Here is a 20524-nt window from a genome sequence, read left to right as displayed (position 1 = left end):
ATCCTGATACTCTACCCCTGGTATTTAGGGAATTGGGACTCCTAACGTTGGTACAATGAAAGGGAAAGGGAAAGAGCTGGCAGACACGATGGAGATGTAGAAAACAAGGGGGATAAAACCAGACCCAAACAAACAGGGATAACAAAAAACACAATTTATTAACAAAAAGGAATCAGACTGGGAAAAAAAAAATCACGAGCACTGGAAACAATAATGGGTAATATAATGCATAAACTGACACAGGACTCCGCCTAGCAAAACACAAGGTGGGGGAAATAAATAGACATGATAATAAGTCAATTACAAACAGGTGAGTATTGACGAGACACATGACAACATACTGCCGGAACACCCCCTAATGTCCCAGCAGAGAATGTCCAAGCATGTCCTGACAGTAGAGAAGGAAGGTAGATATACTGTGTGTGCAGGAGACTAGGTGGAAGCTAAGCATGTAGTATTGGAGGAGAATACAAACTGTTTTATTATGGTGTGGACAGGATAAAAAAATGGGGTAATCCTAAAGGATGAGTTTGTGAGGAATGTTTTAGAGGTGAAAAGAGTGTCAGGGTAATCAGTTTAAAGTTAGAAATTGAAGGGATGATGTTGAATGCCATCAGTGGTTATGCTCCACAAGTAGGCTGTAAGTTAGAAGAGAAGGAGAGATTCTGGAGTGAGTTAGATGAGGTGATGAAGAGTATTCCCAGATGGGAGAGAGTAGTGATTGGAGCTTACTTCAATGGGCATGTTGGTGAGGGAAACAAGTCAAGTTAAGTAAAGAAGGTGATGAGGAGGTGATGGGCAGGACAGATGGTGGTGGACTTTGCTAAGTGGAGGGAAATGGCTGTAGTTAACACTTATTTCCAGAAGAGAGAGGAACGTAGAGTTACATCTAGATATGGAGGTACAGTAGGAGTACGCAGGTAGACTACATTCTATGTAGACAAGGCAATTTGAGAGAGATTAGTGACCACAAGGTGGTGGTAGGAGAGAGAGTAGTCATACAGCATTGGATGGTGATGTATAAGGTGTCTCTGATGGTCAGGAAGAATAGGAGAGTAAAGATAGAAAAGAAGACCGAGTAGAGGAAGTTGAAAAAGAAAGAATGTCGTGAGGAATTCAGACAGAAGCCGAGACAGGCTTTGGGTGGTCAGGAAGAGCTTAAAATAAATAAATTAATTTGATTTGAATTTAATTGCATCAATGAGATTGAATTGAAACAGCAGCACTGTTCAGTAATTTTACAGTAGCCATTTTGAATTAGTCTGATGCTGACATCTAGAGGATAATGTGAGAGGTGCAGGGGCAAAACAAAAGAAAAAAGTACAAAAAATAAAGTGTACAACAATTTAAACTTCAGTCATGTCATCATACGTATAAAATATGATTAAAACTCAATAGAAGACTGACCTAAACAGCATGTTAAAAATACAATTCTGTTGTATTTTATCTCAATTTTTGCATCCAAGGATTTATTGTGGGATTAGATTTGCGTACTACAATCACAGATTAATCTCCATGTTGATTATTTGCATCATTTGTTTTATTAAACCCAAAGCATCAGTGGATACATGGGTTAATTTCTTGTTAGTGATAATGATACTGATGATGCATTAGCATAAACATGGTTTGTTTGTTCATGGTTTGTACATGTCAGTTCTCGGTGGTTCTGGGTTCCCTGTTTTCTTGCCACTGTCCAAAAATGCACATATGTCAATCAATTACTCTGAAATTTGAGTGTGTTTGTGTGTGTGTCCTGTGATGTAATGCTGTCATGTCCAGGGTGTATTCAAGCCTTATTCCCAGCATTAGTCCTGGCACATGCTCCATATCCAGCGGAATACTGTTAAAACTTAGATAAAACTTGAATGAACAGCCAGCCAAACTCCATCCATAAAGTACATACGAGTCAGGATTCATCTTAGTCTTTGACGTTTAATAAGATGCAAGGTACATTATGAATTAAGAGTAAAACTGCAAAAAAACAGCAAATAAACAACAATCAGAAAAATTAACCAATGAATCAGAAAAATTAACCAATGACTAAAGAGCATTCATGTAAGTATATCTGAAAATAGCCCAAATTAAATCAGTCATCAATTTTCATAAATGGGATTATCAGACAACCAAGAAATTGACAATAAATACAAATATTGACTCATACAGAAGTAATCTTATCAAAGTAGATTAAGATTAACACATTGAATGCTGTCAAACAAAGGCTAGGCAAATAGCTAAAGGTTGTCATCACAAAAATTACATTAAATCAAAGCTCTGAATAAACTTATCAGAAATATATGAAAATATGTATCATCAAGTATTATGTAAAGAAGAATTAACCTACAGATGATGCTTTTACAAACGCAAAACAAAGGATGGCGTCTGAAGATTGAGGAGCTGACTGCATGAGAAATGTGATCACTTAGTTTTTCTGGAGAACTACCACTAGGGGGCACCAAAACTACATAACTATACATACAACACAAGTGACTTGGAGCAGAACAGATCTGTTTTGTAATATCTGTTACACACAGTGGATATTTCTTCACTTTCTGATAATGGAACACATCACACTCAAAGAACAAAACAGAGACAGTAACAGTGTGTAACAGAACAGGAGCTTTAATATCTTTTTGAAGCAGAGTTGGTGTGCAGATCTGTGAGAGTGAACTCAGGATGAAGATCCTCCTCATCTTCACCTTCTGTCTGATCTCAGGTAAAGAAATGCACTTCAAAATAATGCTCACTATCATCAGCAGTGTTACATGAAGGAAGGTTTTGCTCAGATGGATTTTTGGTGTTTTGATAGATGGAGGGACCTCAAATGAAGTAACAGGATATTCAGGAGGAGGAATCCTTATCAAGTGCAAATATGATACAGCATACAGAATTAACAAAAAATATTTCTGTAGGGGTTCATTGTCAGGCTGTTCTGACCAAATAAAGACAGGAGATAAAAAACAGTGGGTAAATTCAGGAAGATTCTCACTGTTTGATGACACCAAATCATTAGAGTTCAGGGTGATGATCAGAAAGCTCACTGTACAGGACACTGGGACGTACCACTGTGGAGTTGATATAACTTTAGTGAGAGACATTTACACACCGGTGGAACTGAAGGTACAGCAAGGTGAGTCTCCCACCACTGCCTTCTGTTTATCTTTACAAAGCTCAATTGTCATTAGCAGATATACAAAATGCCAAGTAATAATACTGTCCTTAAATAACATTTCCATCCTTTTTTACTCTACATTTTCTTTCAGAACTTTCAAATAGTAAAAAAAAAAAAATACAAAGTACTTTGCATTCTATACATAAGTAACATTTTAAGAAACTTCTCAAGTAGTCATTTAATCATTTTTCCCTTTTGCTAGGCTGATAAACCAAATCTATTGCTGTGCATTTGAATTCACAAATATTTTTGAACATCTATTTAAATCCAAACAATTTTGAATACTACTAATAACTAATAACCTGTATCAATTATCATCAATGCACAAGATCTGCCTAAAAACATGTGATCTTCATAGATTACTGTGCAAAAAGCAGGTGTGAAGAAGGGGTGCAGTTGTGAATTAATGTTGTAAAGTAAGAAAGCTTTCAAAAATGTATATTTTAATTGTTTGTTTTTATTAACTTTCACAATGCAAAGTGCATGAACTGAAGAAAAATCTAAATCAAATCTATATTTGGTGTGACTAGCCTTTGGCTTTGAACCAGCTTTATTTCTTACACTTGCACACTTTGTACACTTTATAGATTTTGTAAGATCAGAGTCACGTGTATGATTAGCCAATAATGCCAAGAAGGTGCTAATGCTCATCAAATTCGTAACATTGAAACACTGTCATTAACTGAAACAGAAACAGCTTTGTAGTAGGCTTAAACCCTCAACTGCTCAGTTGTACTTTATAAAATGCATAAGGATGTCTGTCAAATCTTGATGTAAGACAGAAGGTAGTTATACTGCATCAGCAAGGTCTCTTCCAGGCAAAGATTTCAAAGCAGACTGGGGATTCATCATGTGCTTTTCAAGCTAATTTGAAGAAGCACAAAGAAAGTTAAAGACCATAGATGCAGAGGTAGGCTAAGGAGACTTAATGCAGCAGATGAAAGACACATCATGCTTTCCTTTCGACATCAGGAAGTTAGCCAGCAGTGCTATCAGCAAAGAAGTCGTGGAAACCAGTGGGACCTAGGTACCCCCTTCTACTGTTCGGAGGACTGTGTTCATGTTAGAATTATGGCCGAATAGCCTCAATATAGCCAGGAAATAAGGCTGCATGTGTGTGTGTTTGTGTGTGTGTGTGTGTGTGTGTGTGTGTGTGTGTGTGTGTGTGTGTGTGTGTGTGTGTGTGTGTGTGTGTGTGTGTGTGTGTGTGCGTGCGTGTGTGTATGTGAGTGAGTGAGTGAGTGTGTGTTACTGTAAAAACAGGGGTAAAAACATTCGAATCCAGTCCAGATTAGGATCACCCACCTGTTGCTCTCAATTTTCATGTCAACCATCATTTACTACCATGCTTATTTGGCTTCAATCAGTAGTTAATTAGTAATTAATTCATTTAAACTTCAACTTGCTCCTAACAGAGGCCTTGGTCTCTAGAGAAGTAACTGTATATGCAGGGGAGGAATCCAAATCACATGCAGAGATGAGGATGAATATAAAGACAAATCAAAATATTTCTGTAAGATTGGAAAACATCAGTGGTGTTTTAATTGAGTGCGAAAAAATCCCAACAGTGAATGGTCACATGGTGGCAGATTCTCAATTCATGACAACAAAACTGTAGGATTGTTTATCAGAGAGCTGATTATAGTGGACACTAGAACAAACGTCTGTTCTTCTGTTGTGTCTGATGAAATGTTGATCTACACTGCAGTGAAGCTGAATGTAAGAGAAAGTAAGGAGCTACAATTATGTGTTTTAGAATAAAATGAGACATGACATGTAATGGTTTAAGTGTTATTATTATTATTAATAATAATAATAATAATAATAATAATAATAATAATAACAATAATAATAATAATAATAATAATAATAATAATAATAATAATAATAATAATAATAACAATAATAATAACAATAATAATTGTTATTATTATTGTTATTATTATTATTATTATTATTATTATTATTATTATTATTATCTGTGTTAATTTATATCTTATATCTACTTCATGGGTTTTAACATTTGTAATTATATGAAATTTTAAACCACAACACTGACAAATCATGTTTATTTTAATGTGTATAATCTTGTAATACACTTTTATTTCTATCATAACTAATGCACTGAGAGTAATGCTAGGAAATAACTTTAAACCATAACTTTGGGCTGTTAAAAGTTCATTGCATCAGGACACATCATGTCAACCTCTCACTCTCACTCATTTTCTACCGCTTATCCGAACTACCGAACTATCTCAGGCGTCATCGGGCATCAAGGCAGGATACACCCTTGATGGAGTGCCAACCCATCGCAGGGCACACACACTCTCATTCACTCACACAATCACACACTACGGTCAATTTTTCCAGAGATGCCAATCATCATGTCGACCTTTTGTTATTTATTTTCCGATAACAGCACAACTTAAGGTTTTATGTCTTTAATTACTGTATTGCTTGTTTGTGATTATGACAGTATGGCTTTATCACATCACTGTTTTGATTGGTTGTGGATCTACAGATCTGTCCTATGAGAAGTCCATCAGCAAAACCGTCCATGCAGGAGAAGATTTTACTGTCAGCTGTAAATACCCACAATCCCTCAAGAGCTATCAAAGGTTTCTCTGCAAGAGGCTGCCTATGGCAGCTTGTTCTTCTAATATATATCTTAAAGAAAGCATCTTAAATATGACTATGAAAAATGTAAATGAGCAGGACTCTGGTGAATACTGGTGTGGAGCTGACATAGCTTGGACATCTGATCATGGGTACAAGGTTTATTTCACACAAATTGACCTGACAGTCACAGGTGAGTTTGCTAATTTAGTGATTATTGTGCCAGGATTTACACTTCTAGCACTCTTTTGTTTCATTTGCAAAATAAATATTGGAGAAATAAATATTACACCTGATTTCTAACAGACCTGCTTCCTGTTTAAGGCTTTATCATGTACACTATTTGTGAACATTTGCCACATTCTTTGCAACAATATGCGTTATTTCTCAATTTCCTTTTTTGGCAAGAGACTCTTATTTTTTTCTGTTATGAGCCTGTTAGTCTTCTTTTGTTCTCCTTGCCTAATTGCTTGCTCTTTGCCTACTCTTTTTATCACAACAAAATTCTATCCAGTTTCATCCACCTGCTTCATGCTAGTTTTATTTCTGGAGGTTAAGATAAGTTAGGCTCATATAATGATATTTAACACCCAACACATGAATTTTCAAAAAAGGAGGCTAGAAGGAGTCTTAGTAAATTTCTGGTGGACATGACTGAAAAGTTGTTTCTTTACCGCAGCTGGACCCTCAAAAACAACACAAAGTTCAGTGGTATCATCATCATCATCATCATCATCATCATCATTAACAACATCATCACCATTTTCATTGTCATCATCAGTACAGACAACAACTTTTACCCGTACAGGTAATTCTAGTTAAATGCATACCACACCTGCAAACTAACTACAATGCTTTGATGAAACTGATCAAATCTGTCTATCATGCAATTTTACTGGATGGCTGCTCATGTGTTTCTCTTTCAGGACTTTCCTCAGTTTCCATTGTAGTTACTGTGTTAGTAAATATTCTGATTGGGCTTCTGATTGGAAACACATGTCTTTTTGTGGTTCTCCGAATTAAACGCAAGAGGCAAGGTAACCCCGCCCCCCACCCCGACTCCCAACCCTGCCCATACACACACGGACACACACACACCGCTACTTGGATCACATTAACACCAAGATTGTGACTGGTGCTGTTTACAAAAATATGTTCAACATTTATACAGTTCAAATATTGTATTAAATAAATAAATAAATTGTAGAGACCTGAAGACATTTAATGATGATCATAATAATGATGATGACACTATGAAAGAATTGCATTTTTATTATATTGCTTGCATTATTGGTTATACCGTCTTCATAATTCACTAAATCGACTATATTAAATGTTGGTGTTTCAGGAAATTCAGCATCTCATGACAGGCATTTTGTTCCAGGCTCAGAAAACAGCCATGAGGTAAATGATTTTTTCCCTCCAAATATCAAAATGCATGCTTAAATAAGAAATGATCATTCTTACATTAAATATTTTTTTCTGTTTTTGCTCATTTTCTTTGATCCTCATGCTGTCTGCGATAATCAGGATTTTAAAGACACCAGAGGTCTTTTTGCCTCAGAAGAAGGAACTTCTACAGATCGCTCTGCTGTGCAACTACCCAGAAGCTCCTTTGATCCTGCTCAAGCTGTTTATCTTAACATATTGTTACCAACAAGCCCTTGTGAGTCAGGATGTACTGCTACTTTGGCTCAATTTCCCACAGATCTCCCGGATTCCTCAATCTCTACTGTTGAGAAACCTGAAGAAAGTCAGATTTACACAACAGTGCGTTTCCACACCAATTCCACTGGCTCTGATGATGTGGCTCAGAAAATTAAGTTTAAAAAGGAGGAAAAATCATGTGAATATGCTTCAGTGAGTCATGGCAATTCTTATGGCTAGTTGTGCATACTGTGCATCAATTTATCTGCACATTTTATTAGGGAATACATGTACAGTATAACTAAAGTAAACATTAACTGAAACACTTGACCTGTAGCTGTATGGTTGTATACATTTTACTGATGCCACATGATTGGACGATTGCATAATCTCTGAAAGTATAAAGGATAAGTGTGTAGGTGTACAAGTGTTTCTAATAGAGTGGATGTTGACAGTATTTACTGAGTACAGTGTATCTGTCAAATATGCTTAAATGCTTAAAGGAGCACACATACTTATTTTTTTCCATTTTTATTTTACACTTTAGCCTTGAGATACTGCTTAATACCAGAGCTGTTAAATTGTTGATTCTGATGTATTGATTAATTTTCTGTAACAGCTGGATTTAATGAATTAATTAGTTGGGATATTTATAAACAAGTTAATTTAGATTTATATTCAAATGAAGAATTCCTTCCTCTAAAACTACAGAGGACAACTAAGTCACCATGAACAGCCTATGTGGGTTAAGATCTGGTTGCTTACTGAATTATCTTGTTTAAAAGTATTTGGTAATAGAAGCAAGTGAAAGTCTTTTATAAATCAGTTTTTAAAATCACAACCCTAACAACTACAACCCTAACCCTAACCCTACAAATTTATTGTACTGAAGAAATCATATTCATTTCAATTAAAAAAGCAATTTAAAAACTTTGTAATTATTTTATTCTAAAATTAATTTGTTGTTTAGACGTATAGTAAAAGACCATATTCCTAGTGATGTCATCACAAAGAGTTTCAATCAAAGACAGATTGTTCATGTTATGGGCATTCATTAATCCAAAAACATCCTCCGTTGAAAGTTGTTAATAAGGCATTCCATGTAAGTCATCTCATTTGTCATCACTCATGATGGTGTTTAGTACATTTTGTGTAGTTAAAAATGCATGTTTGATGTTATTTTGACTTGTTTATGCTTGCCAAAATGGGGCTATTATTTTATAAAGTTAATATCATATTTTTGAAAGTATAGCACATTTGTTGACTGTGCTTAGTAGTCACTATAAGCACTGGTTATGTTTATGCGTAATATAGAAAACTGTTAAAGATTATGCAACTTATCATTGTATGTATTTGTGTTTTCAGTTTCACACCATTCATGTGATAAAGTTACACTCTCAACATCACCTAGTGGTTCTGGGAGTTATTGCATGAAGGTGTTTAACTTGCTGGACAATTGAATGTGGGTTCAACGAGGCCAGTATAGTGCAAGAACGGAGACTGCAGTGTCTTCCATTGCATACACAGATATACAGTTGAAACCAGATATTTACATACACTTCAGAAAAAAACACAAAACTTTTATTTCTTTACTGTCATACATTAAATCAGAGTAAACCTTTTCTGTTTTAAATCAATAAATATTAACATATTTTTTGCATTTGTTAAATGTCAGAATCGAGGGAGGGAGAAATTAATTATTTTTCCCCCATGTGCAGTTGCAAACTGTAGTCTGGCTTTTTTATGGTGGTTTTTAAGTAAAGGCTTTCTCCTCCCAGAGTAACCTTTCAGCTCATGGCAGTACAGTATTCATTTTACTGTGGATAATGACACTGTCTTACCAGTTTCAGCCAGCATCTTCACAAGATCTTTTGCTGTTGTCCTGGGGTTGATTCGCACATTTCGCACCAAAACACGTTCCTCTCTAGGACTCTGAATCCGTCTCCTTCCTGAGCAGTATGATGGTTGTACATTCCCATGTTTTTTATACTTGCATGGATTTCTCTTGATTTTCCCATGATGTCAAATAAAGAGGCTCTGTGTTTGAGGTGTGCCTTTATATGCATCCACAGGTGTGCCATAAATTAACTCAAATGGAATCAATTAATCTATCAGAAGCTTCTTAAGCTAAGAATGGAATCATCTGGAGTTTTTTTGTTTGTTTGTTTAAAGGCACAATAAACTTAGGGTATGTATACTTCTGACTTTGATGAAAGTGATAACAAAAATACTTAATAAAAATGTTAATATTTATTGATTTAAAACAGAAAAAGTTTATTCTGATTTAATGTATGACAGTAAAGAACAAAAAGTTTTTGTGTTTTTTTCTGAAGTGTATGTAAATATACAGTATGGTTTCAAGTGTAGGTGCAGCTAGCACCAGCTTGACTCCTGCCACATATGAACCTTCTTTCTGCACTGGGGTCCAGGCAAATCCCTGGCCTGGGTTTTCAAATCAGCAGAATCATGAACGATCAGCTCCAGTACAACAATCTCAGGAATCTTTTTCTTTAAAACTGCATTGAGACTGATGTGAATTGTTAAGTGTTATACAAAAAAAAAAATGTATGTAATTGAACAGTGGAAAGGCTCTCTGTAATTAAAGCAAAGCTATAAATATGATTTCTTTTTCTATCTATTGTAATTCTTGTAATCTTTATAATAGTGAATGTTTAGAGAAAAGTGCTGAGTGACAGTAATTATAATACAATAATCATAATTTAATTAAATAGTAATAGTTATTTTTTTATTGTTATTAATACTTGTTTTGTTAATGAGTAAAATTTTGAATTTAAAGGGCATGCTTGTTGTAAAAAAAATTATTTGTAAAGTGTGTCACGTGTGTTAAACTTTCCGTTTTATCACTGGATTAAAAAAAATAATAATAAGTTAAATGATTCGATTCAGTTCAAGTTTATTTGTATAGCGCTTTTTACAATGGGCTTTGTCTCAAAGCAGCTTTACAGAACATAAACATAGAACAGAAGGTAAACATAAGGAAGAATATAGAGAATTAATATAGTAAAAGATTCAAGATATATATAGTGGACAGTGTGTATGTATGTATGTATGTATGTATGTATGTATGTATGTATGTATGTATGTATGTATGTATGTATGTATATGCATTTATCCCCAATAAGAATGTCTGAGGTGACTCAGGCAGCAGTGGCAAGGAAAAACTCCCTTAAATTGGTAAGGAAGAAACCTTGAGAGGAACCAGACTCAAAGGGGAACCCATCCTCAAGTCAAGTCAAGTCACCTTTATTGTCACATCACAGTGAAATTCTTGGGAACGAGCTCCAGAAATTGCAGAACCATTTACATACAATAGTAAGAAACATAAATAGAACAATTTACAAACAGGTTAAAAAAATGTGCAAAATGCTCAGTACCATTGAAATGTGCAAATGCGGAAGATGTGGAAAGGATGCAATGTGCTCATACATAGTCAGTATACACAGTGTACTACTAGACATATATATACCCATACATATATGTATGTATAAGTATAAATATAAATAATATATATAAGTATAAGTATTATATACATGTAATATATATGTATCATGTAAGGTGCAACAGACTGTACAGATACAGAAATGTCCTGTGGTACCGATAGCTTATTGTCAGATAGATTGTTATTTTAAATTAAATGCAGTGTGTGTGTGTAGTCCCATGTGTATTGATGCAGTACGAATGCAGTGTGTGTGTGTGTGTGTGTGTGTATAGTCCAGTGTTGAACTGTTGAATATTGTGGAAGTATGCTGTATGCTGTGTTAGTTATGGCTGTTAATTAGTCTGATGGCCTGAGGGACCTCAGTTGACTAGTGCGGGATCAGATGCTGCGGAGACCTCTTCCTGATTGGAGCAGAGAGCAGTCTGTGGGACGGGTGGCTGGAGTCATTAGTGATCCTCCGAGCTTTTCTTATACACTGCCTGTTGTAGGTGTCCTGGAGGCAGGGAAGCTCACCTCCAACAATGTGGCTGGCAGTTCGCACGACCCTTTTCAGAGCTTTACGTTTGCCAGCGGTGCTGTTTTCAAACCAGGCGGTGATGCAGCCCGTCAGGATGCTCTCTATAGTGCAGGTGTAAAATGTTCTGAGGATGCTGGGGCTCATTCCAAACTTCCTCAGCCATCTCAGGAAGAAGAGGCGTTGGTGTGCCTTCTTCAGCACTGCGTCAGTGTGTGTGGACCAGGTGAGATCCTCACTGATGTTAACACCCAGAAACTTAAAGCTGCTCACACGCTCCACAGGTGTCTTGTCGATGGTGATGGGTCTGTGTTCTCTGCTCTGTCTCCTGAAATCTACCACCAGCTCCTTGGTCTTTTCAATGTTTAGTGAGAGGTGGTTCTTCTGACACCATTTAGTCAGGGTGCTCACCTCTTCTCTGTAGGCCGTCTCATCGTTGTCGGTGATCAGGCCTATCAACGTTGTATCATCAGCGAATTTGACAATGACGTTGGAGCTGTGTGTGGCTGTACAGTCGTGTGTATACAGGGAATACAGGAGTGGGCTGAGGACAAAACCCTGAGGAGCACCGGTTTTGAGGATCAGCGGGGATGAAATATTGCTGCCCATTCTCACCACCTGACTTCTGCCTGTCAGGAAGTCCAGAATCCAGTTGCACAGAGATCTGTTTAGTCCCAGAGTCTGGAGCTTAAGTGTGGCAGGCACTATTGTGTTAAATGCTGAGCTGTAGTCCACAAACAGCATTCTCACATAGGTGTTCTTATTTTCCAGGTGGGAGAGAGCAGTGTGTAGAGTGAAAGCAATAGCATCGTCTGTGGAACGGTTGCTGCGGTATGCAAACTGTAGCGGATCAAGTGAGGCAGGCAGCACAGAGCAGATGTATTCTCTGATTAGTCTCTCAAAGCACTTACTGAAGATGGGTGTGAGAGCAACTGGCCTCCAGTCATTTAGGCATGTGATTTTATTTTTCTTTGGTATGGGCACAATGGTGGATTTTTTGAAACATGATGGAACCACAGACAGACACAGGGAGAGGTTGAAAATGTCTGTGAACACACCGGCTAGTTGAGATGCGCATGCTCAGAGCACACGGCCTGGGATGCCATCACTACCCGCAGCCTTGCGGATGTTTACCCTTCGGAAGGATCGGGTTACGTCCGCGTCAGAGACTGAGATCGTAGCTGGCTTGTTTGCGATCGTCAGGATTCCCAGATTTAAAAGCAGACGTCCGCGCTGACAAGGCCGCTCGAACATCGCTATTAATCCACGGTTTTTGGTTGGGGTAGACGTGGATTGTTTTTGTCGGCACAACATCTTCTACACACTTCCTGATGAAACACGTGACAGAATCTGAGTACGCCTCTATATCATCATCAGACGCTGCCCGGAACATGTCCCAGTCCACGTGATCAAAACAGTCCTCTAGTATAGCATCTGATTGGTCCGACCAGCATTGGATTGTCCTGAGGGCGGGTGCTTCCCGTTTCAGTTTCTGCCTATAAGCAGGCAGGAGCAGAATGGACGAGTGGTCCGATTTGCTGAGAGGTGAGCGGGGGAGGGATTTGTAAGCATCCCGGAAGGGAGAGTAGCAGTGGTCCAGTATACGGTCACCACGCGCGTTGATGGTGATGTGTTGGAGGTATTTTGGAGTTATTGTTCTGAAGTTGGCTTTGTTAAAGTCCCCTGTTACAATAAATGCTGCATCTGGGTGTGCGGTTTCCTGCTCACTTATATTCCCATACAGTTCCTTGAGTGCCTGGTCTGTGTTAGCTTGAGGAGGAATCTAAACAGCTGTGATAATGACCGCTGTAAATTCCCTCGGTAGCCAGAATAGTCGACACAGAAGCATAAGAAATTCCAGATCAGGGGAGCAGAAGGATTTAATAGAGTGTAGGTTCCTTTCATCACACCACGAGTTGTTGATAAAAAACAAACAAACACCTCCGCCTCTGCTTTTCCCTGTGAGCTCTATCGTCCTGTCGGAGCAGTGCACGGAGAACCCCGTGAGCTCGATGGCTGAGTCTGGAACCTCCGCAGACATCCAGGTTTCTGTGAGGCAAATAATGCAGCAGTCCCTCGTTTCTCGTTTCTTGGTAGGAGATACGTGCCCGTAGTTCACAGAGTTTGCTGTCTAGTGACTGAACATTAGCCAGCAAAATGGTTGGGAGAGGAGGTCGGAGGGGACGACGTCTGAGTCTAACAAGGAAGCCGTCTCTCTTCCCTCTTTTCCGGCGGCGTTTCCTCGGTCGTGTTCGTGTGGCCCAGACAAAGGGCTCCGATGCGGTGTTGGTAAACAAATCGCCAGCGTTCAAGAACTCAAAGTCCGGTTTGCATGTCACTAGAGGGTATGGGTCCAGTATGGGTGACACTACAGGGTGTGATTACAAATATACAGTCAAACAAATGTTGAATTTGTGTAAAGATCACATGGAGTTCAGATCTCCTCTTGATATTCTCATTGAAAGAACAGAATATTATTGGTATGGTATTATTGAGAAAATAGAATGAAATAGATCTGAAGTTTGACCTTTCAGTAATTTGTTTTAGTAATAACAATTTGAAAAGTGAACAAAACATTCCCTTCCTCTTTCCCCAATTTTTCCTTCTGCTTCCACCCCATCCAGGGAGGCCCTTTTGCCCCGCTTCTTAAGATTCTAGATCTCAATAAATCTAGAGATTGAGTCAATGCATTTGAGGGGTTGCTTTTCAAAAACAGCATGAACACAGTGGTTGTACTTCAACAGTGACCCAAGCGCAATTTCAACTTTGTTGTGGGCATCCACAATGCAACTGGGCAGCAGAATAGTGTGTCTACTTGGTCTATGTGGTCTGTGTTCAATTCTCAGTCTTCTTTGGAGGGGTCAGTTAAAATACAACTTCTGAATTTGGCATGATCCTGTATCCTGGGGGGGGGGGGGGGGGGGGACTGTGTCGGAACTCAGAGCCGGTCTCCAAGTCGACACATCACGGGGTGTCCTCTTCTCTTAGGCTTTTAGTTAAATTTCACTGTTAACTCTATAATTACTACAAAAAAAAATGAGAAAACTCCTCAGGCCTGGATGAGAATGAGCAAACGTCTTTATTGTGGTCAATCAGCCAACAAATTGTAGTTGCCAAATTCAAAGTATCAAATTGCCAAATTTAATAGTAACAAATTATTGCCAAATTAAAAGTAACAAATTACCAAATTCAAAGTAACAAATTAAAACCCATAAGGGCATGTCATGCCAAATCAATCAAGAAAGAAACAAAAACTCTCGCGACATCCTTGCGAAAATAAAAACAACCCCCAACTGACCCGCTCACCCCGGATATATATATATCCTAACACTCCTCGCCCCCGCTTCGCTTCCCACTATTTTTTGGAGTCCCAGGTGCCATATCACCTGTTTTTATCGGCATTACCCACTATGTTCTCTAAACACCCGGACCCAATTTCCCCTGATTTCCCATTACCTTTCACCCATATGCCCATTTATGGATTTTCCTTCCCTTATTTCGCATAACTTTAGACTAAACACCTGGGCCTTCTTCAGTCTGCACAACATGTTTATGAGCACCAAATGCCCATTTATGGATTTTCCTTCCTTTAGTTCTCAGGGCCTAGGACTGTGGCCCCCTGTTTTTTTCCATTCTACCTAACATGTTTTCGCTATGGGCCAAGGTCTGAGACCCATGGTCTTCTTCATTTTCCATAACAATTCATGAGCTACGGTCTGGGAACAATGGTCTTTTCCATTCTACCTAACATGTTATCGCTATGGGCCAAGGTCTGAGAACCACTGTCTTTCCCATTTTTCATAACAAGTTTACATTTGTTATTACAAATGTGCACAAAAAGGGGCTCCATTCCCTCGTCAAAGTTACATTTGCCATTTGCTTGTGTTTCCTTTTAGACAGAAATCTGCCCTGAGGATTAAACCTGCATTCAACTAAAATGAGTAAGTTTCCCTTTTGCTATCTTCTCCTGTATATGATGTTTTCTGATTATATTCACTCTATGAGTCTATTTTATGTCACATGATATTATGTAAAAAGGCTCTTACCTATTCGTCATTCTATAACATTACTATTGTTAAGCTATTGCTGCTGTAATATTGCTTGTGTACAAGTGGAGTTCTTTAACTCCTCAAGCCTGTTAATTGTTTATGATCTCAGCCTGTCTTTTTATCCCCTGGCTGGGCTTGCTAACATATACATATCTCAAGCTTCATTTCCTCTATCTCTACTAAGTCAGTTACTCTTTTCTCTCAGATCCTTCACCTCCAGGTCGGTCAATTCAGCCTGGCTACACCCGCCGGGACCCTCGTCCTTCTCCCTATCCAAGACCTGCGCCTGCTGACCCCATGGCCGGCTATCGCCGCTTCCAACTGCGTCATATCATCTCTGAGCTCACTACGCTTCTGGAACAGCTCATTTCTCCTGAACTGCCTGCGCATGCTTATCTGCCATCCCATATTATGAGAAATCCTCCTGTTCTCATGTCCTCCTCTCAAACCACTCTGGTAAACCTCGTGGACAGGGGATCTCAAACTGATGGCTGTCCTCATGCTCACCCTTGCACCCGTGAGCCTGGAACTCCCGGCTCCCCCCCTCCTTATGCCTATGTTCGTCCCCTCTCTCCCACCTTTCCATCTTCTCCCTCTGATTCTAACCCTGCGTCTCCAGATTACACTCCTGAATCTCCAGATTACACTCCTACTACTCCCCTTTACTAAGGCCTAATAAAAACACCTTAATAATAATAATAATAAATCACCTTCTATCCACCCTCTGACTCAAGTGTGGTTATTTGGTTATTTTATTCTCTAGTTATATATTACCTTAAGATTATTACAACATCTGGGGTTTATCCCCATGTGTCTTATGACTCCAATCATAATCGCCTTAAGGCATGTCTCTCTGTTTTTTAATGCTGGGTTCTGGGATTTTTCACAACAACTGGTGGTGAGAGGTCCTCGACTGGGGCCCGGCTCGCATCTTCCTCTGCTGCTGCTCTCAGGGTCCGTGTTTCCCTGGCGCCGGAGTAAACAACACCTGGGCCGGCTGCTTCCTGAGTGCGCTGAGCCTGGACTGAGAGACACATAGAGGTAATTTCACACCAGGAATTTACCTGAGACAGGTGAGCGACCTGCTTATGGCTTTCCGCTCCCGCAGTTGGGCCTGCTTCACCTGTAGGTCACAGATTTGCTTCTCCACAGCCTCCAGCTCCAGTACCACCGAGTGCAACTCAAATGTGTTCTCACCTGCACCCAAAGGCAGACACACAACGACATGGTGTTATAGGGCAAGTACAACAGAGATAATTGGTGTAAGAAGGTGTAGAGTACTGGTGTTAACCAGGCTAACAGGCTAGTGATGCTAGTAATGCTTACCAGCTAGAAGTGGACGCTTAGGAAAACAAATAAAATGTTAGTGTTAAAAAAAATTATTTCGAGCGATTAATTTACTCTTAAGATGCTATTGCTTTTGCTGGTGTGTTCAACCTTTGTAAAAAGTAAGGAGTTAAAGTATAAACTCAAAGATAATTCAAAACTGAATTAAAATACTCAGCCAAGCAAACATGCGACCGGCACGAAACTCGCAGCAAACAATTCAAGCACAGGAAGTGATGTCAGCAACAATGACATATAATAACAATGTTCATCATATGTTTATTTACTTTTTTAAAAAAATATAATGCGGTGGGATCTTGCCCTGGTCTGTATCACAGGTGGCGTGAATGAGTGGTCTAAGCGGCTGGATTAAGATTCCAGTCTCTTTGAGGGTGAGGGTTTGAATTCTACTGCTGCCAGCAAAACTTTTCACTGATTAAGCTTCCTACCCATTCTCTTCCTGTTAGAGTGGGGTGTGATAAGCTGCCCTGGGTCTGCCACTTTCACAACGTTAGGCCATATTTCCCTGCTGGTTGTACACATATGCTTGTTAGTTCAAATGAGCTCTGCAGACAAAAGACTATGGAGCACCAATGAAATGCATTTTGGTGTCTTGGCAACACAAAAGCTTTACAGTGGTTTGGGCTGCCATGCCTTCGAGATATGAATCTTATGAAAAAGAGTTATGGAGAAACCCAAGAAACTCACATGCATATACTAGCAGGTGTCCCATTGCTGAAATAGTTCATTTGGGAGAGCGTTAGGCTGAAGATCTAAAAGTCCCTGGTTTGATTGCCACATTTGGTTTGTTTGTACACGGGTGCATAATTTCATATTCTGCTATGCCTTTGAAATTTTAATCTTAGGAAAAACAGTTACTGCACCCCAAGAAACACACACTCGTACAGTAGCATGTGTCCCATTGCCGAAATTCAGTTGGGAGGGCATTAGACTGAAGGTCTAAATGTCCCTGCTACAATCCCAGGTTTCGGCAATTGGTCTGTTTGGACATGGGCTGCGTAAGATCAAATCAAATTTTATTTGTCACATACATATACATACAGAGAAAGACATGCAGTGAAATGCTATTTACGTCTGTTCGGTGTTCAAGCATAGAAAGGAATGGAATTAAGGATAAAAATAAACCAAAATGAAGTAGATAAATAAAAAGTATAAACTATATAAAATATATGAAAGTATATGTGAAAATATATGTATATACATAAATGCGTATGGTGGTATAAACTATATATATAAATTATGTTTTCATATATAAAATATATGAAAACATATGTGAAAAAATATGTATACAGTGATACCTCAAGATACGAGTGCTTTGACATACAAATTTTTTGAGATACGAGCTGTGATTTGACTATATTTTTGGCTCGAGATATGAGCAAATTTTTGAGATACAAGCATCTGAGCCGCCGCCGAAACAAAGATCCCCAACAACCATGTGTGCTCTGTTTCCCTGGCCTCAGCTTCCCGCATCTCACTCGGTTAAAGCCGCCTTTCCACTGCACACGACAAACGGCGGCCGATAACCAGGAAGTCATTCATTTCCTATGGAGAGTCGCAAAGGGGCTGTGAGAGTTGCCGACCATCTGCGGATCTGTAATTTTCGGATCCGTTTTGAGCGTTGGATCCGTTAAAAGATTTGAACTTGTGCGACTACACCTCATCTGATATGCCGACCGGACAGGTTTTTATTAAAACAACTGGCAGATGTTAGTGAGGAAAGAGTGACAAAAAAAGCAAAAACAAGTGAAGAGAAAGGCGATGAAGAAAATTAAGCAAAAGAAAGTTCAGTTAACAGAAGTCATGCATCGCATTAGTTCTGGCAGGCCATGTCATCAAGCGTGCATCAGCTGTTAATCAGCTGTCCACGGCGCACACCAATCCGGTTACGACATCCATATTACCCAACCATTTAAATTCCCATTCATTGAGCCGCTTTCTAGCGCTTCGCTGCTGCTGCGATTTAAACTCCCTCCTCCAACCCCGACTCCACCTTCCCGGAACCTGTGTTCTTTGTACCAGTTTACGTCATAAATCTCCACATATTTTTCTCTCTCTCTCCCTCTCTAATTATTTAATTATTTATTTATCCATTTATTCATTTATTATTTTCCTTTCCTATTTTTAACTCTATGCATGATTAATGGTTCTGTTATACGGGGGGTCTATTCTATTTTCTAGTTTCTGCTCTCCCCACTAAATGAAGTTTAGTTAAGTTCCATTTAAGTGTAAAGTAGCATTAAGAGTGCGAGTAAGTGAACGAAATTAATTCTTCCTAACTCCACCGCCTGTCGACTCCCCCCCGTCAACCTCCGTGCACATCATCCGTAAAGTAAAACCAGTTTATTTTTTTAACATTGTCTTTTATTACTGTATGTTTTTATACAATATTTGTCATTTATAAATACAGGTATTGTACATTTTTCATATTCAAAACACATAAACAAAACAACTGTAGTGGAATTTTGCGAGCTGGATCGGATTAATGGGATTTCATTTAATTTAAATGGGGAAAATTGCTTTGAGATTTTGGGAGGCTCCATAGGAGATGGTGTATAAGTATATCAATATGACAGGCTGTAACTGTAATTACACCTTTATAATATTTTTAACTTAAATTTTATTTGAGAATTGCCAAACATTGTATGTTTGTGAAAACAAAAATAAAGAAAACTAGATAGTGTGATTGGCATTTTCTGAATGAATATTTAGAATAATTTCGTTGATGATATTATTGAACCTACTGATCATTCATTATACAAACAATGCATCTGTTTATCCACGGACTGTTTATGACTCAGTGTCACTTGTGATGACATACAGTCATGTCAATCAGCTGCATGAAGACTGCAGAGAACCACTGGAGAGGACCAAGTTGGTATTATTAACAATAAAGAACACTAAAGTTTATTCTTGGTGAGTTGGGCTTCTGGTCCTCGCATTCACTTTAATAATAATAATAATAATAATAATAATAATAATAATAATAATAATAATAATAATAATAATAATAATAATGTAATATATCATTCTTAATCACTTTATTGTAAATATATTTGTATTATAAAGATACACACACATTACATACATACTTTGCTGCAAGGAGTATAGCTTCCCCAGCAGATCAGTGTGGCAAAGCATTCACTGCCAAACCCAAGAAGGCTTCCAACAGCACCAATGGAACATGGACATGCTGTTATCAAGTTCCAGGAGCCTGAAAGTTTTAAGGGTGAGGCAGTAATTTGCCACTGCAAACATGCTAGAACTGAGACTGTGGTATCACATGCAGATGTAGCTGTACCTGGCACCAACATGACTCAAATGACATGTGAATCTTCTGTCTGGCCTAGTGTCATGCATGATCCTGTGTGGTTTAATTGGCCTGGATTTTCAAATCGGCAGAGTCATCAACCATCAGTGCCAGCACCTTCGTCAGGGATGGTCATCTGCTCCACCTGGTCATCGCCCATCAGTTCCAACATCACAGTCTCTGGTTTATACCTCCTTTCATACAGGTCATCACCCATCAGCACCAACACCTTTGTCTCAAGGTTCTTTATCGTTTTGCCAGGTCCACGTCTAGCAGCTCCAGTCCCACAGTCTCAGAACTGACAAAGCGCATCAAGACTGCAAAATGCAGAGCTTGTGGCAAGAGGAAAGCAACCAATGGCAAAGAATATTTACAGAATATTTATTGGGTGACAAGTGGTCAGTGTGTTCCA

At 38.7% G+C, this 20524-nt stretch overlaps 2 protein-coding genes across 6 annotated transcripts; both read left to right on the top strand.

The window, feature by feature from the left end:
• The first annotated feature begins 2551 nt into the window (after nt 1–2551).
• LOC125141156 (CMRF35-like molecule 6) lies at nt 2552–10054 on the top strand. 5 transcript variants are annotated; one of them, XM_047813198.1, is made up of 7 exons: nt 2553–2713; nt 2807–3127; nt 5691–5978; nt 6465–6593; nt 6712–6822; nt 7134–7189; nt 7316–10054. In XM_047813198.1, exons 1-7 carry the CDS (start codon nt 2674–2676, stop codon nt 7670–7672), a joined length of 1302 nt encoding a protein of 433 aa, XP_047669154.1. In that variant the 5' UTR covers nt 2553–2673; the 3' UTR covers nt 7673–10054. The 5 variants fall into 5 exon arrangements, with proteins under 5 accessions (XP_047669156.1, XP_047669154.1, XP_047669155.1 ...); XM_047813199.1 differs by lacking the exon at nt 6465–6593; XM_047813201.1 differs by lacking the exon at nt 2807–3127 and having other exon boundaries at nt 2554–2713.
• Nucleotides 10055–15308: 5254 nt separating this feature from the next.
• Nucleotides 15309–16155, top strand: LOC125141164 (DNA-directed RNA polymerase II subunit RPB1-like). The gene is made up of 2 exons (XM_047813241.1): nt 15309–15347; nt 15661–16155. Exons 1-2 carry the CDS (start codon nt 15344–15346, stop codon nt 16122–16124), a joined length of 468 nt encoding a protein of 155 aa, XP_047669197.1. The 5' UTR covers nt 15309–15343; the 3' UTR covers nt 16125–16155.
• Nucleotides 16156–20524: the final 4369 nt, after the last annotated feature.

The sequence above is a fragment of the Tachysurus fulvidraco genome, chromosome 5 (assembly GCF_022655615.1).
Source record: "Tachysurus fulvidraco isolate hzauxx_2018 chromosome 5, HZAU_PFXX_2.0, whole genome shotgun sequence".
NCBI lineage: Eukaryota > Metazoa > Chordata > Actinopteri > Siluriformes > Bagridae > Tachysurus > Tachysurus fulvidraco.
This window is presented reverse-complemented; position numbering and strand designations above follow the sequence as displayed.